This window comes from Littorina saxatilis, linkage group LG15 (assembly GCF_037325665.1).
Source record: "Littorina saxatilis isolate snail1 linkage group LG15, US_GU_Lsax_2.0, whole genome shotgun sequence".
In the NCBI taxonomy this organism is placed as follows: Eukaryota; Metazoa; Mollusca; class Gastropoda; order Littorinimorpha; family Littorinidae; genus Littorina; species Littorina saxatilis.
The window spans coordinates 47,183,279-47,200,960 of NC_090259.1; the positions used below are offsets into that span (position 1 = coordinate 47,183,279).

A 17,682-nucleotide genomic window follows, 5' to 3' on the forward strand; every position below is an offset into this window, starting at 1 on the left:
AATCCTAGACCGGCACGGTTGGCCTAGTGGTAAGGCGTCCGCCCCGTGATCGGGAGGTCGTGGGTTCGAAACCCGGCCGGGTCATACCTAAGACTTTAAAATTGGCAATCTAGTGGCTGCTCCGCCTGGCGTCTGGCATTATGGGGTTAGTGCTAGGACTGGTTGGTCCGGTGTCAGAATAATGTGACTGGGTGAGACATGAAAGCCTGTGCTGCGACTTCTGTCTTGTGTGTGGCGCACGTTAAATGTCAAAGCAGCACCGCCCTGATATGGCCCTTCGTGGTCGGCTGGGCGTTAAGCAAACAAACAAACGAAACAAAAGCAATCCTAGTTAAAACATATCAGTGGTAAGCATGATGGCGGACTAAATCGAAATACTCATTTCAGATTACTATAACAAACAGAAAAGTAAGATACAAAAACAAACAAAAAAATTGGGGTGATACAGGTGATACCAACAAAAATATAATGGAACAACGAGAGAACAAAAATAAGAATAAAGGAAAAAGAAGAAGATGAAGAAGATTTGGAACGCCAATATTTGGGGAAAGTGAATCTGATTACAGTAATAATAAGTGCACAGAACACACACACACACACACACAAGGTTAATACGTTTTGTGATCGGGGAATATGTCACCAAATCGCACACAAATCGAGGCATAAGTAATAAATCAAAACTACAACAAAATACATGATGATGAGAGTAGGAATGAAGAGCAAGTGGTGAGGCAGCATTATATGTCACCATAGACAATTTATCCTGGACCGCCAACTAGCTCTCTCTCCGCAGACCGGCACGGTTGGCCTAGTGGTAAGGCGTCCGCCCGTGATCGGGAGGTCGTGTGTAAGCTAACAGTCAGGTGCATTCCACACAGTTCACTGTCTTTGATGTCATGTGACTTCATATGTAACATATGCATCATAGCACACCTGTAGGGGTTGCAATACTACACAGTCAGAAAGTTCACGCAGCTGCTGGACGTTCTTTTTGTTTACAATCTGCTCTTCTCCCTGCGAAACCAAAAAGGTAAATAAGAAATGGATTTTGGGTCATGGAAATTTGATGGAAAACACTGTTCAGGGTTGAAATATCATGGCTAAGTTTGGTTTGTTTTGTGTAAATTGTTCATATTTACTTTATTTTTCACTTTATTCTGTCGTTGTGTCTATGTAGTTATATTTAGGTATAGGACATTTAATGACAAAATTCATTTAAGGTTCGGTCATGTTTGTAGCTTGTTTGTCTTTCTGCTGTTGTTTTTCATTTGTCAGCAGCACTTTTGTAGATCTTGGTTGACGTTCATGCTAAAGATCCTTTAATCCATGTCAGAGTTCGATGGGTTAGTATGAGAAACACGAAAATACCCAGCATGCCTCCCCTGAAATCAGCGTACGCTGTCTGAAAGGCGGGGTAAAAACGGTCATACACGTTCAAATCCACTCGTGCAAAAACACAAGTGAACGTGGGTCAGTTTCAGCCTATGAACGAAGAAGATGTAGAGTACATGATGTCACTGATTAAAACCTGGTGTCGTGTTAAAGGGGGGTTACTGTGCAGTATAACTGAATCAGGCAACTTGCATACATCATAGCCATCACGACTGACACTAGTATCATAGCCATCACGACTGACATTAGTATCATAGCCATCACGACTGACACTAGTATCGTAGCCATCACGACTGACACCAGTATCATAGCCATCACGACTGACACTAGTATCATAGCCATCATTACTGACACCAGTATCATAGCCATCACGACTGACACTAGTATCATAGCCATCACGACTGACACTAGTATCATAGCCATCACGACTGACACCAGTATCATAGCCATCACGACTGACACTAGTATCATAGCCATCACGACTGACACCAGTATTATAGCCATCACGACTGACACTAGTATCATAGCCATCACGACTGACTAGTATCATAGCCATCACGACTGACACCAGTATCATAGCCATCACGACTGACACCAGTATCATAGCCATCACGACTGACACTAGTATCATAGTCATCACGACTGACACCAGTATCATAGCCATCACGACTGACACTAGTATCATAGCCATCACGACTGACACCAGTATCATAGCCATCACGACTGACACTAGTATCATAGCCATCACGACTGACACTAGTGTCATAGCCATCACGACTGACACCAGTATCATAGCCATCACGACTGACACTAGTATCATAGCCATCACGACTGACACTAGTGTCATAGCCATCACGACTGACACTAGTATCATAGCCATCACGACTGACACTAGTGTCATAGCCATCACGACAGACACTAGTAGCACACTTGGCTTTCAGTCAGCGGCTTCGGTGGGGAATGTAGCTTTTATTAGGTGTGAAAAAAGCCCTGGTTACAGTAACCACGCCTACCCTATTTATTGCTGCCCACCCTGTAACTCTTTTTCCAACAGTCCAAATAGATAAAAAGAAGGAATGTGCAACAGAAGAGAAACTTGGGGGAATGTTTTCTCCTCTTGCACTTTTGGCTTGTTCCTTTTGTTTGTTTGTTTGCTTGGTTTTTGTGTTGTTTTTTGTGTGTGCAGATTACGCAAGGAACAAACAACAGAGTTTGTTACTTGCGTGATCTTCTCACACAAAAACGGTTGGCCGACCTACCTACCCTTTTTGTATGGCTGTTTTGCCTAGACCACTATTATTTTGTGTGCTTTCGATATATTGTGGTAGGTAGGTGTGTGTGTGTATGTGTACGCAAGGCCTGTCTGCGTCAGCTGCATAGTTCATCACTCACTTCATCATTGGCTGTCATACACACACTTGCCATACTTGTTCTGTTTATTTATAACATCTGCTTTCATAGCACAAGCATGTGATGGCTTTGTGATGATCTCGGAAGACGTAGGTCAGTTAATGATAAATGTTGAAGACCTTGTTGTGCACAGTGAAACACCCCTTTTAAAGGTGGTCGTCTACATTTTTGCTTTTTTTCAATAATCTTATGGTTAGATTTCGATACAAAATTATGTCAAATGATGAATGAACCATGGGGAAAAAAGTTATAGAAAAAAAAAATTTGTTATTGTTAACATTTTTTTATTTTTGGGTAGCGTGACTCACGCTTCCAATATTTTGTTTTCTGTTTGCTGAGAACATGCGCTTTGCCTAAAAATACTGACCAATCAAATTCATGTCACTGTGCTTATACTTTTTATAGCCACGCCCAAACAAGTGCAGCAACAGTTTGACACTGGAGCGCTGTCCACGCTTTTTTTTAAACGCACGAAATGCACGGGATTTGAGAGGAGTTTTGCGCTTGGCATTTTCCAAATAAGGATATCCTACTATGAGTACTACGCTGGAATACTACAATGAATTTTCAAACGGCTACACTGGCTTCGTCTTTCCTGATCGAAAGGGGGTGTATTGTTGATATTTGTAGATAATAGACTCTGCATTTTAATGGTCAAATGGCGATTTTGGTATAAAAATGTAGACAAGGACCTTTAAGACCTAAACAAATCTGAAAAAATCGGGTCTTGAAAGGATAAGGAGGATAAGATAGGGACAATTTGTCATTAGATAGGGAGGAGAGAAAAAAGAAGGAGTCTTAAAATGGGGGTAACTTAAACAGAAGTTATGAACAGAAGATGTGAAAAATCAAGGTCTTTAAAAGGGAGACGTCTTAAATTTGGGGCTCTTTACAGGGGGGTTCCACTGTATATTATTGTAAAGGTCAACTCATTTTGCCAGGTTTGTGCCTGTGGCAAATTTAGAGTTTGATGTTTATTGTGAACATGAGGGTATTTCAGCGTATATGCAGTGCTTGCTTGGGTTTTGTTTTGCTTTTCACACGGACACAAATGAAGTCACAAAGTCAGGCTTCAGGTGTGTGCAAATGTGCACACAGACTGAGGCACACATACTCTCCCTCCCTTCTCTGTCTGTCTTGGTGTGTCTGTCTGTCTGTCTCTCTCTCTCTCTCAAGAACTCTTCCCCATTCTCTGTCTATGTATCTATCTCCATCTCTTTCTCTCTCTAAGTCTAACTCTCTCACACCTCTCTTGTCTCTCTCGATTCTCTTTCTCTCTCTCTCTTTTTCTCTCTCTCTCTCTCTTTTTCTCTCTCTCTTTTTCTCTCTCTTTTTTCTCTCTGTCTCTCTCTCTGTCTCTCTCTCTCTCTCTCTGTCTCTCTGTCTCTCTCTCTTTCTCTTGCACTTCCTCATTGTTATCATGCAGAGTCCCTACTACAATTTCCCATATTGTCTTTCACTTCCGTACTTCCTTCTCCACTTTTTGCTCACATTCCTAACCCCCTCCCAAGTGTATCCTGTAGGCTTGCCCTCTGGTTCCTTCTTTCTTGTAATAATAATAATAATACGAATATTTATAACGCGCACATATCTCACCAACAGGCGACTCAAGGCGCACATACACTCATTCACACACACGGAGACTTAAAGTCACTAACACACACACAGGGAAGGTATCCACTCTTTCCCTTTATTTGGACTTTGTTTTGTTGGGAACAAAATATTATACAGTGGAACCCCCCCTTTTAAGACCTTCAAAAATCTGAGAAAATCCTGTCTTAAAAGAGAAGAAGGCTTAAAATAGGTATACATTTACAGAGGTTATGAACAGAAGATCTAAAAAAAAAAAATCAAGGTCTTATAAAGGGAGAAGCCTTAAATTGGGGGGTCTTAAAAGGGGGGTTCCACTGTATCAGCTCTTTCGCTTTATTTGGGCTTTTCGGGGAATGAAATAATATTGTATCCTTTAGGTTGCTCTTTTGATTTTTATTGTTTTGTTCTGTGTATTCACAGTATGATAGGAATGTGCTTGTCACCCTTTGTGTGTGTATGATTCAACAGTTACTAGTGTTAGTGTCACTGTTAACATACATTTTCCATTGATGATAATGACTTGTGATGGTGTGTATTACATTCAAGGTGGTTAACTGATACCTGAACTATTAGTGACATAGTTACCTAACATGACATTCTCCTTGTGTTTAACCAACAGGTTATGAGCCGTCTTCATAACAAGCATTACAACAAAGGGGGAGGCTATCTAGGTTTCTTATAGGCATATATTTATAAGTCCTCTTTGGGTGCAAGCTCTTTTTTTGGATAAAAGTTTACCATAAAAAGTAAACAGCACTGGGTTGTTTTTATTCCTCTGTGAAGCAGATTATGGTATAATCAAAGTATCTTCAATTAATATGCTTTCACAAGCAAGACATTAATTATCATTATATGTTGTCTGAGAATTTGTTGGTGTACATCTGATAAGGAGATTAATTGGTATGTGAAGTTTACAAATTTATGTCATTTGAAGTTAAACTTACCTTCCATGAGCGATCATCTATACCACCCAGGGATGGCCAAATCTCAAACTTTGAACTCGCGAGCCGGACGCGTAACTTCAAGAAAGTCATCTGCCGGGCAGAAATGTCGCTGGCCCGGTACATCCCACAGTTGATCTGCAGTGTTTGTATGGCTTTAAAACTCGATATGACACTCAAAAGAATCGCGTTTGACCAGAATTTTTATTGGCGCGCCGGGCAAGTTGCCAGGCGGTTTCTACTAGCCCGGTGGAATGTTTACTCTCCCCTGGCAACCGGGCGAACGATTTGGCCATCCCTGCCACCACAGCTCTCTCGGGGCCTTTATACCCAAAATGTACAGCCGGGCTGCTTTTTGTGCAGAGTTAGATTTTGTTGCTGAATTAATTTGGCAGATTACAAAATGTATTCATCATGGAATTCCACCTGTGCACAGAATGACTGTGTGCAGGACGTTGCAGCCAGGTTGCTGATTTCTAGCAAGCGTCGACATACAGTGGAACCCCCTTGTAAGACCTCAATCAGTCAGAAAATCAGGGAGGGACGTCTGAAAATTGAGGCAAACTTACAGACTCTATCGACAGAGTATCTGAAAAAGTAGCGTCTTAAAAGGAAGGAGCGTCTTTAAAGGGTGTTCCACTGTAGAAAGATGCTCTGCCCCGTGTGACAGCCTGGAGAGGTGTGCAGAGGGGTGTACAGTGAAACTCCCATTTAAGACTTTACTTTTTCAGACACTGTGATCATCACCCCGGCAGTGAATTTACCTCTGACTTCCTCCTTTTAATTTAAGACATGATTTTTCCAGCTTTTTTTAGGGTCTTAAATTAGGGTTCCACTGTACCTTTAAGAGATGACAATACAATACCAGTACTATGACAATACAATACCAGTACTATGATGGGGATCAATGCATGCTGAATCTCTTGTCTCTAGACGCTTCTGCAGTGTTGTGTGTCAATTGGTGTGAATATGTATGTCATTTAACTAAATTATAGTGAAGATTGTGATGGATTTTGTTTTCTTTCTGTTGACAGTTTGATAACATGTGTGTGTGTGTATTTTCTGATTTGAACTTTTAATTTGTTGTTCCTTACAGACCTTCAGGTGGATGCGTTAGGTATGGCTGGCTTTCTGTTGTAATCCTTCCTCTCTTTTTTTGTTAGAACATTTTTTAACAATTTTGCTTTCCCATTTTGATTCATTTGGAGAAAAGAAAAGATCTGACTTGCTTCTCGATTATTTTACTTGATTTTGTAACCTGACACTCCCAACATGTATGTATGTGTTTTTATTTTCTTGCCTGATTTGTTTTAATGTCTTTTTTGTGGTAATTTTCTCTCACTCAGTATTGATTTGAGTTTACTGCTTTTCTCTACACTTGTATCTGTTGAGTTGCCCTTGTGTGGCATTTCTAATATTAACTATGTAAGGTTTGCATGCTTATTATTGTAAGACGCAAACATTAGCACAGAAATGATTTCAAAGATCACCTCAACCAAAAGAAATACTGGTGAAACGCAGTTTTATCTCTTCTAACCTTGCAGCTTCTGTGAAGACTAGTCTTTGCAAGTGGTTTATTCAGAAGCTGATCTGATGCTTCTATTTTATTCCTCCATCCTTTCTTTTTAACATGTTTGGTTTGGATTGGTTTGGATACACGTATGCAGAGGCTTTATTAATTCAGTTGTGCAGGTTCAATGTTTCAATTCTGTGTGGTGGTCTGGTGTTGTTTTTGTCAAGGTGTAATCTTTTTAGTCTAGGTGTTCTGCTTATTGTTTTGTGGTGTGGGTGGGTGGAGTGTGTGTGTGTGAAGCTGATAAGTCACAAGACAAGCGTTTTTCATTCAGAGATCTATAACACTTATGGTACAGCACCAGATAACACTTAGGGTACAAACCCAGCAGTATGTCACATTTGTTTGATTATTACTTCCGTTTCTCTTTTACTTATTTTTCTTATTTTTGTAGTAATTCTCCACAGTGGAACCCCCTTTTTCGACCTCCAAAAATCAGAGAAAATTGGGTATTAAAAAGGAGGTACCGTACTTTCCGGGTGACAAGGCGCTTCGTTATACAAGACGCACCCCCTTCTTTTAAAAAAAAATTGTAATCCAGTCACCCATTGGACGCAGGGGGCCGATAGGGCGCACCAAAATGACCCAGTTTTTGCCATGAGAGGTGGTTCCCCTGTCATCTGAGAGAGGAAACACTTCCTGCACCGGGGTCAGTGACCGACTTTAACTGAGTGAAAATATGTGTGCTCTGTGTGTGCGGCCAAATCAAAGGCATTGTGATAGCTGGGTGGCCTTGTTTATAGACTTGACCCAGTTTTTGCCATGAGAGGTGGTTCCCCTGTCATATCTGAGAGAGGAAACACTTCCTGCACCGGGGTCAGTGACCGGTCAGTGACCGAGTTTAACAGAGTGGAAATATGTGTGTGCGGCCAGATCAAAGGCAGGGCAGTACCTAGTAGCTGAAACATGCATTATCACAAGTTGTTTGACTGGTACTCAAGCGGTCTCTTTGATTTTTTTCGTATTTCATACACGGATTAGGCGCTTCGTTATACAAGACGCAGGGGTCGAACTCGAGGAAAAAAGTCGCGCCTTATGACCCGGAAAGTACGGTAGTCTTAAAATCGAAGTAAATTTGCAGAGGTTATGAATAAAACGTCTGAAAAAGCAAGAATTCTTAAATCATTAGGTCTTAAAAAGGGGGTTCCACTGTATGCTATTTGCTAGCGGCTAGCGGCTAGCGTTTGTTGCAATTCAAATGTGTGTTTTTTCTTCTATTGCTAGATTTGTCTTTCAAGTATTAGGACTAGCCCTGTGTTTCTGACTCTTGGTCTCTAAATGATTACGTTCTTCTTGAGTTTCTTCATGGGCGGTGTCTGGATATGTTACGTTTTGTCCTGGTTACTGGTCCTTGTTCTATGCTGTGGCGCACTTGGCTTTGTCAGTCGGTTTGCAGCGTTTCTTACAGTGAGATCAAACATGGGACTGACACTGTAGCACTACCGGTGTTTTATCCTTCGCAGTGTTTGTCATTTTGTACACCCTGATAGTGATAAGCTGTCAGTTCATGATAGCTGTGATCCAAGCTGTCAGTTCATGATAGCTGTGCTCCAAGCTGTCAGTTCATGATAGCTGTGCTCCAAGCTGTCAGTTCATGATAGCTATGCTCCAAGCTGTCAGTTCATGATAGCTGTGCTCCAAGCTGTCAGTTCATGATAGCTGTGCTCCAAGCTGTCAGTTCATGATAGCTGTGCTCCAAGCTGTCAGTTCATGATAGCTGTGCTCCAAGCTGTCAGTTCATGATAGCTGTGATCCAAGCTGTCAGTTCATGATAGGTGTGATCCATTATCTCACAAGGAAGACTGTGATTGCTTTGTCCTTCCACAGGAAAAGACAGGCGAATTTGTTATCAGGTCACTGTTCAAATTTCCCCACTCACGGTGGTTGCTGAATAGTGTTACTTCTTTCTGCGGTCCAGTTTCCTGCAGTGTGGTTATTCCCCTTGTGTGTTTTGTTTTCTTTTCCTTGTTGTGGCACGTTCCTTTCTCTCTGTACCTGGATGCAGCCCTGTTATGTGTAGTAGTATCGTAGCTTTTGAAGGCATGGGACAAAATGATCTTGCATGTGTTGTTACATTATTTTGCATACATTGGATTGTTAGTGGGATCTTGTGTTTTTATGCCTGGATTTGTGTGTGGAAAGGAGTTGTTGTCAGTCGTAAGTGTCATTTGTGAAAATGAATGTTTTGCAAATACACTGTGTTGGTCTAGGGAAGAAGGCGCAATGGCCCTTAGTGGATAAGACGCCGGCCTTCCTAAGCGGAAGGTCGTGGGTTCAAATCCACCGCTGTGCCTAATGGGTGCCTAATGGGTTACGGATGGATATTTTTCGGATCTCCAAGGTCAACTTATGTGCAGATCTGCTGGTGCCTTATCCCCCTTAGTGTACACATAAGCACGAGAGCAAGTGCGCACGGAAAAGATCCTGTAAACCATGTCAGAGTTCAGTGGGTTATAGAAACATGAAAATACCCAGCATGCTTTACCAGAAAGCGGCGTATGGCTGCAAAATGGCGGGGTAAAAAACACCAGTGTATGTGGGAGTTTCAGCCCATGAACGCAGAAGAAGATCTTGGGAATACACTGTGTTACTCTAGGGAGCATATAAATTCTTTTCACTGCTTCTTAGTGGAATAAGGTTTTGATTTTTTGCTATGAGCAGCTTCTTTTAACACAGCTTTTCCAGAAATAGGTTTTTTTATTTGAAAATGGAATGTAATTGTGCTTGGGTTTTAATGTAGTAATGTTGGTTGGGTGCGTTTTACTTTCTTGTTTAAGTGTGAATCCTGTCATATTTAATCAGGACTGAATATATACAGTCACTCAAGTGTGTGTGTGTGTGTGTGTGTGAGAGATGGGGATGGGGAGGGGGGGTTAAAGTATGTATTATCAAAGGACAATGATAAAGATCAAGAGATAAATGGCTTTACATTCCGCATGGTCGTTAAGTCCAGGCTTACACTGACTCTTACTTGTACCGGATCAGATTAAACTATGCAGTGCACCACTGAGACCTGTTTCACTATAGTCCATGGTATGAGACAAATCAGAGGCAAAATGAAGCATTGACGCTAAAAACAAACAAACAAACCAAAAATGCATAGACAAAATGAAAACAACATCAGAATCGGATTATTCGGATTACCCTGTGACAGTTTACTCTCAAGGCTTTCTGCTTTCTGGTGTAGTGATCAGAACACATGTATTTCATTAGTAACTTGACACTGGGCACAGATTAGACAACCTTGCTGCAGGCCTAGACATGATGAAACTAGACCATCTTTCATCACAGTGGAACCCCCCCACCCCCTTGTAACACCCCACCCCCTTGTAACACCCCCCCACCCCCTTGTAACACCCCCACCCCCTTGTGACACCCCCACCCCCTTGTAACACCCCCCACCCCCTTGTAACACCCCACCCCCTTGTAACACCCCCACCCCTTGTAACACCCCCCCACCCCCTTGTAACACCCCCCCACCCCCTTGTAACACCCCCACCCCCTTGTAACACCCCACCCCCTTGTAACACCCCCACCCCCTTGTAACACCCCACCCCCTTGTAACACCCCCACCCCTTGTAACACCCCCCCACCCCCTTGTAACACCCCACCCCCTTGTAACACCCCCCACCCCCTTGTAACACCCCCCACCCCCTTGTAACACCCCCCACCCCCTTGTAACACCCCCCCACCCCCTTGTAACACCCCCACCCCCTTGTAACACCCCCACCCCCTTGTAACACCCCACCCCCTTGTAACACCCCGCCCCCACCCCCTTTTTTGACCACTCCCCTTGTGGGATCCATGTTTATCACATTTTCTGTCAATAATTGATGTAAAGGTACCTCCATTGTAAAGCTCCCTCCATTTCAAGATTGATTTTGTGAGATTTGTGGAGGTCTTTATAGATGAGTTCCACTGTAGCCAACACAGCTGTGACAATGCCCCATAGCTCTTTGTTTTGTCTTCAGCCCTCCAGGACACAGGCCTGTTACAAGTGTCTGGTCCACAATATTAAGTGTGCGTTGTATTTTTAGGGGTGTGTGTTGTATTCTTAGGGTTGTGTTTGTATAACTTGAGTCAAGAGGTTTTGATTAGGAATATGTAGTGCACAAGAGATGAAGTAATACATGGTTTTTTTCGTTTGCATCCAGTTTGTGTAAATGGTGACTTCTGTTTTGTCCGTGCACAGCATCTGTATGTATTTCTTGATATTGATTTTCCATCTTGTTTGGAGTAATCTTGCTGCCTTACAGTCGAGTAATGAAGACCAAGTGCATTAGTAGCGATGGAAATGAATTATATAGGTACAAGGTTTTAGGCACTAAATTTACGGGTGTGTGAGATATTGTAATCTGTTAGAATTCTGGATGCGTTGGTATGAATTAAGTGACTAATAGCTTGTGTCTTATTTAGCGCAGACCTCATCTCACACTTCCAACTACAAAAATAAATGCATGCTGCCACTTACATTATGTAGACCTAAGTTGTTAATTCTCTTGGCATACTCCAGAATTAGCCATGTACAAGTGAGTGGTCACATACTAAAAGAAGAGTCATCATTTTGAGATTCATTGGCTGTGACAGTGAACCTCACTGCTTAGTCAAGATACAGTGGAACCCCCATTTTCAGACCCCCCAATTTAAGACTCCCTCCCTTTTCAGACTCTATTTTCTCAGACTTTTTTTTCATAACATCTGTAAATTTACCCCCATTTTAAGACTCACTCCTTTTTTGAGACCTTTTTTTCTCAGCTTTTCTGAGATCTTAAAAGAGTGTTTCCACTGTATTCCAGTGAAGCAGGCACAGGGCTAAATCAGGACTTGCCCTTGTCTGACCCCAGGCTAACCACTGTATTCCAGTGAAGCAGGCACAGGGCTAAATCAGGACTTGCCCTTGTCTGACCCCAGGCTAACCACTGTATTCGAGTGAAGCAGACACAGGGCTAAATCAGGACTTGCCCTTGTCTGACCCCAGGCTAACCACTGTATTCGAGTGAAGCAGACACAGGGCTAAATCAGGACTTGCCCTTGTCTGACCCCAGGCTAACCACTGTATTCCAGTGAAGCAGGCACAGGGCTAAATCAGGACTTGCCCTTGTCTGACCCCAGGCTAACCACTGTATTCCAGTGAAGCAGGCACAGGGCTAAATCAGGACTTGCCCTTGTCTGACCCCAGGCTAACCACTGTATTCCAGTGAAGCAGGCACAGGGCTAAATCAGGACTTGCCCTTGTCTGACCCCAGGCTAACCACTGTATTCCAGTGAAGCAGGCACAGGGCTAAATCAGGACTTGCCCTTGTCTGACCCCAGGCTAACCACTGTATTCCAGTGAAGCAGGCACAGGGCTAAATCAGGACTTGCCCTTGTCTGACCCCAGGCTAACCACTAGAGATCCTTTCCCAGCTTTTCCTCAAAGAGCTGAGCACAGGTGTGTCTCCATTGTGTTTCAGGTTGCTGGATCCGGCCAGTGACAGCGACATCGCTAGCTTCCGCATCCATCGAATCCTGTTCTGTGCCCGGGGACCCCCTGACAGTCCCGAGAAACAATGCTTCGCTTTCACCTGTAGCCATGGCGACAGTGCCGAGAACGCCATCTTCCAGTGTCACGTCTTTCGCTGCGACTTGAGTGAGGCGGTGAGTTTTGTGTGTGGGTGTCTGTGTTTGTGTGTGTGTGTGTGTGTGGGTCTGTCTGTCTCTCTGTCTCTCTGTGAGTCTATCTGTGTGTGTGGTTTGTGTGTGTGTGTGTGTCTGTTTGTGTGTGTGTCTGTGTGGTTTGTGTGTGTGTCTGTGTGGTTTGTGTGTGTGTCTGTGTGGTTTGTGTGTGTGTCTGTGGTTTGTGTGTGTGTCTGTGTGGTTTGTGTGTGTGTATTTGTGTGTGTGTGTCTGTTTGTGTGTGTGTCTGTGTGGTTTGTGTGTGTGTGTGTGGTTTGTGTGTGTGTGTGTTTGTGTGGGCGTGCATGTGGGTTGACCGTGTGAATTTTAATGTGCAGTTTGTTTGTTTGTTTGTTCGTTCATGAGCTGAAACTCCCACAACTTTTACGTGTATGACCGTTTTTACCCCGCCATTTAGGCAGCCATACGCCGCTTTCGGAGGAAGCATGCTGGGTATTTTCGTGTTTCTATAACCCACCGAACTCAGACATGGATTACAGGATCTTTTTCGTGCGCACTTGGTCTTGTGCTTGCGTGTACACACGGGGGTGTTCGGACACCGAGGAGAGTCTGCACACAAAGTTGACTCTGAGAAATAAATCTCTCGCCGAACGTGGGGACGAACTCACGCTGACAGCGGCCAACTGGATACAAATCCAGCGCGCTACCGACTGAGCTACATCCCCGCCCTTAATGTACAGTGAACACTCGATAACCCTAATTGGAAATACAGTGGAACCCCTTTTTTAAGAACTCCAGATACCTGAGAAAAAAAGGGAGTCTTAAAATGGAGGTAAATTTACAGAAGTTAGGAAGCGATAATGTTAAAATGGAAGGAATCTCAGATTGGGGGCCGTCTTAAAAGGGGGTCCATTGTAGTAATAATGATGACACAAGCATGAAAGTAAACACGTTCGTTCTGTGTCCAATGTTCACTGTCTCTCTAATCAAGGTAAGTTTAGGAACGCTGAAGAAGAAGAAGAAGGTAAGTTTAAATATTTTTGTAAAAGTGCCTGATGTCTATGGCCCCAAACTAAAAAACTGTCCTAAACAGAACGACTCAGTAATTAGAACAACCTCCTGTTTCTCTGTATGACTTCTATTTTCCAGGTGACGGCTTTTCTCAATCAATGAATCTGTATTGTCACAGATTGATATTTAACCTTACCTTCATCATATGTGACTGTAATTTTCGTCATTTTTTGTCAGGTGGCCAAAATCCTGTACTGCTTTGCCACCACATTCCGACGTGTGCCGAGGAAAGAGCGGATGTCGTCCCATGGCAGTCTCGCCGAGGCACCGGACGCCGAACAAGAGTTCACCTTCACTGTCGGCCTCGAGTTCAAAGAAGACGATGGCAAGGGCAACTACTCTACCTGTCCCAAGGACAAGAACGTCTTCAAGTTGAAGGTCAACTGTGAGAAGCGACTGGCCATCAACGTGCAACACAGCGGGCCTCAACAGCTGAGAATTGAAAGGTAAGAGTTTCACTTTATTCAGGAGGTTGCTTCTTCGTCTGTGTGTACGTGCTGCAACTCCCACGTACAAGCATGTTTTAGCATTAGTTGGCTTTTACATATAGGATCATTTTTCACCCTGCCATTTAGGCTGTGATGCTCTGTTATGGGAAGGGGTAAGAGATGTAACAGCGAAAGGGGCATGGACTGGTGATGTAACAGCAAAACAGCTGAAAGGGGGGTACTGTGTAACTGGCTCTCTCATCACTGTGGAAACTAGAGCCAGTCAAATTAGGGGTGAGTTTGGGCTGAGTTAATAGTCCTAACAAAAATCTGCTTTGTTAACACAATAGTTAACGAGAGCACACCAGGATAAAACAGTACTCAGACCCTATCACAAACAGCTGTCTAACACCCCAGGGTGTCTCAGAGCTGTTAAACATTTGAGCTATATATAGCTCCAAGCAGGACAACTCTGCAGAGTAGCTGCTGTTTCAAGGGGGACTACTGGATCACACCGTCACACTGTAGTTGCAACATGAAGGTGATGGTGATGTTACAATGTTATGTTACAATGTTATTACTTAGTACATATATTTAATTATAATGCTAATGTTTTATTGTTTCATTTGTTTCTATGTTAAATGCACCACCACTGGACTTTGTGTTTCAGGTGCTTTGGCTTGTTGATATCACCTGGCCGCAACGTCAAACACAGTGACATGCAGCTCATTGAGCTGGTAAGTGGATCTGCTCTTAGGTCAATCAATCTCTGTTGATATCACCTGGCCGCAACGTCAAACACAGTGACATGCAGCTCATTGAGCTGGTAAGTGGATCTGCTCTTAGGTCAATCAATCTCTGTTGATATCACCTGGCCGCAACGTCAAACACAGTGACATGCAGCTCATCGAGCTGGTAAGTGGATCTGCTCTTAGGTCAATCAATCTCTGTTGATATCACCTGGCCGCAACGTCAAACACAGTGACATGCAGCTCATCGAGCTGGTAAGTGGATCTGCTCTTAGGTCAATCAATCTCTGTTGATATCACCTGGCCGCAACGTCAAACACAGCGACATGCAGCTCATCGAGCTGGTAAGTGGATCTGCTCTTAGGTCAATCAATCTCTGTTGATATCACCTGGCCGCAATGTCAAACACAGCGACATGCAGCTCATCGAGCTGGTAAGTGGATCTGCTCTTAGGTCAATCAATCTCTGTTGATATCACCTGGCCGCAACGTCAAACACAGCGACATGCAGCTCATCGAGCTGGTAAGTGGATCTGCTCTTAGGTCAATCAATCTCTGTTGATATCACCTGGCCGCAACGTCAAACACAGCGACATGCAGCTCATCGAGCTGGTAAGTGGATCTGCTCTTAGGTCAATCAATCTCTGTTGATATCACCTGGCCGCAACGTCAAACACAGTGACATGCAGCTCATCGAGCTGGTAAGTGGATCTGCTCTTAGGTCAATCAATCTCTGTTGATATCACCTGGCCGCAACGTCAAACACAGCGACATGCAGCTCATCGAGCTGGTAAGTGGATCTGCTCTTAGGTCAATCAATCTCTGTTGATATCACCTGGCCGCAACGTCAAACACAGTGACATGCAGCTCATCGAGCTGGTAAGTGGATCTGCTCTTAGGTCAATCAATCTCTGTTGATATCACCTGGCCGCAACGTCAAACACAGTGACATGCAGCTCATCGAGCTGGTAAGTGGATCTGCTCTTAGGTCAATCAATCTCTGTTGATATCACCTGGCCGCAACGTCAAACACAGCGACATGCAGCTCATCGAGCTGGTAAGTGGATCTGCTCTTAGGTCAATCAATCTCTGTTGATATCACCTGGCCGCAATGTCAAACACAGCGACATGCAGCTCATCGAGCTGGTAAGTGGATCTGCTCTTAGGTCAATCAATCTCTGTTGATATCACCTGGCCGCAACGTCAAACACAGCGACATGCAGCTCATCGAGCTGGTAAGTGGATCTGCTCTTAGGTCAATCAATCTCTGTTGATATCACCTGGCCGCAACGTCAAACACAGCGACATGCAGCTCATCGAGCTGGTAAGTGGATCTGCTCTTAGGTCAATCAATCTCTGTTGATATCACCTGGCCGCAACGTCAAACACAGTGACATGCAGCTCATCGAGCTGGTAAGTGGATCTGCTCTTAGGTCAATCAATCTCTGTTGATATCACCTGGCCGCAACGTCAAACACAGCGACATGCAGCTCATCGAGCTGGTAAGTGGATCTGCTCTTAGGTCAATCAATCTCTGTTGATATCACCTGGCCGCAATGTCAAACACAGCGACATGCAGCTCATCGAGCTGGTAAGTGGATCTGCTCTTAGGTCAATCAATCTCTGTTGATATCACCTGGCCGCAACGTCAAACACAGCGACATGCAGCTCATCGAGCTGGTAAGTGGATCTGCTCTTAGGTCAATCAATCTCTGTTGATATCACCTGGCCGCAACGTCAAACACAGCGACATGCAGCTCATCGAGCTGGTAAGTGGATCTGCTCTTAGGTCAATCAATCTCTGTTGATATCACCTGGCCGCAACGTCAAACACAGTGACATGCAGCTCATCGAGCTGGTAAGTGGATCTGCTCTTAGGTCAATCAATCTCTGTTGATATCACCTGGCCGCAACGTCAAACACAGCGACATGCAGCTCATCGAGCTGGTAAGTGGATCTGCTCTTAGGTCAATCAATCTCTGTTGATATCACCTGGCCGCAACGTCAAACACAGCGACATGCAGCTCATCGAGCTGGTAAGTGGATCTGCTCTTAGGTCAATCAATCTCTGTTGATATCACCTGGCCGCAACGTCAAACACAGCGACATGCAGCTCATCGAGCTGGTAAGTGGATCTGCTCTTAGGTCAATCAATCTCTGTTGATATCACCTGGCCGCAACGTCAAACACAGTGACATGCAGCTCATCGAGCTGGTAAGTGGATCTGCTCTTAGGTCAATCAATCTCTGTTGATATCACCTGGCCGCAACGTCAAACACAGCGACATGCAGCTCATCGAGCTGGTAAGTGGATCTGCTCTTAGGTCAATCAATCTCTGTTGATATCACCTGGCCGCAACGTCAAACACAGTGACATGCAGCTCATCGAGCTGGTAAGTGGATCTGCTCTTAGGTCAATCAATCTCTGTTGATATCACCTGGCCGCAATGTCAAACACAGTGACATGCAGCTCATCGAGCTGGTAAGTGGATCTGCTCTTAGGTCAATCAATCTCTGTTGATATCACCTGGCCGCAACGTCAAACACAGCGACATGCAGCTCATCGAGCTGGTAAGTGGATCTGCTCTTAGGTCAATCAATCTCTGTTGATATCACCTGGCCGCAACGTCAAACACAGCGACATGCAGCTCATCGAGCTGGTAAGTGGATCTGCTCTTAGGTCAATCAATCTCTGTTGATATCACCTGGCCGCAACGTCAAACACAGTGACATGCAGCTCATCGAGCTGGTAAGTGGATCTGCTCTTAGGTCAATCAATCTCTGTTGATATCACCTGGCCGCAATGTCAAACACAGTGACATGCAGCTCATCGAGCTGGTAAGTGGATCTGCTCTTAGGTCAATCAATCTCTGTTGATATCACCTGGCCGCAATGTCAAACACAGTGACAT

The 17,682-nt window shown here is 44.1% G+C and overlaps 1 protein-coding gene across 2 annotated transcripts in view; it reads left to right on the forward strand.

Annotated features, from left to right (window-relative positions):
* LOC138949515 (rab GTPase-activating protein 1-like) overlaps positions 1-17,682 on the forward strand; it is a 67,209-nt gene that overhangs the window by 6,214 nt on the left and 43,313 nt on the right. Inside the window, exons 4-7 of one of the 2 annotated variants that reach the window (XM_070321342.1) lie at positions 6,433-6,453; positions 12,363-12,546; positions 13,774-14,042; positions 14,695-14,761. In XM_070321342.1, coding sequence (XP_070177443.1) covers positions 6,433-6,453; positions 12,363-12,546; positions 13,774-14,042; positions 14,695-14,761 — 541 coding nt within the window. The remainder of the gene's footprint in view (positions 1-6,432; positions 6,454-12,362; positions 12,547-13,773; positions 14,043-14,694; positions 14,762-17,682) is intronic. The other variant, XM_070321343.1, reaches the window with a different exon arrangement.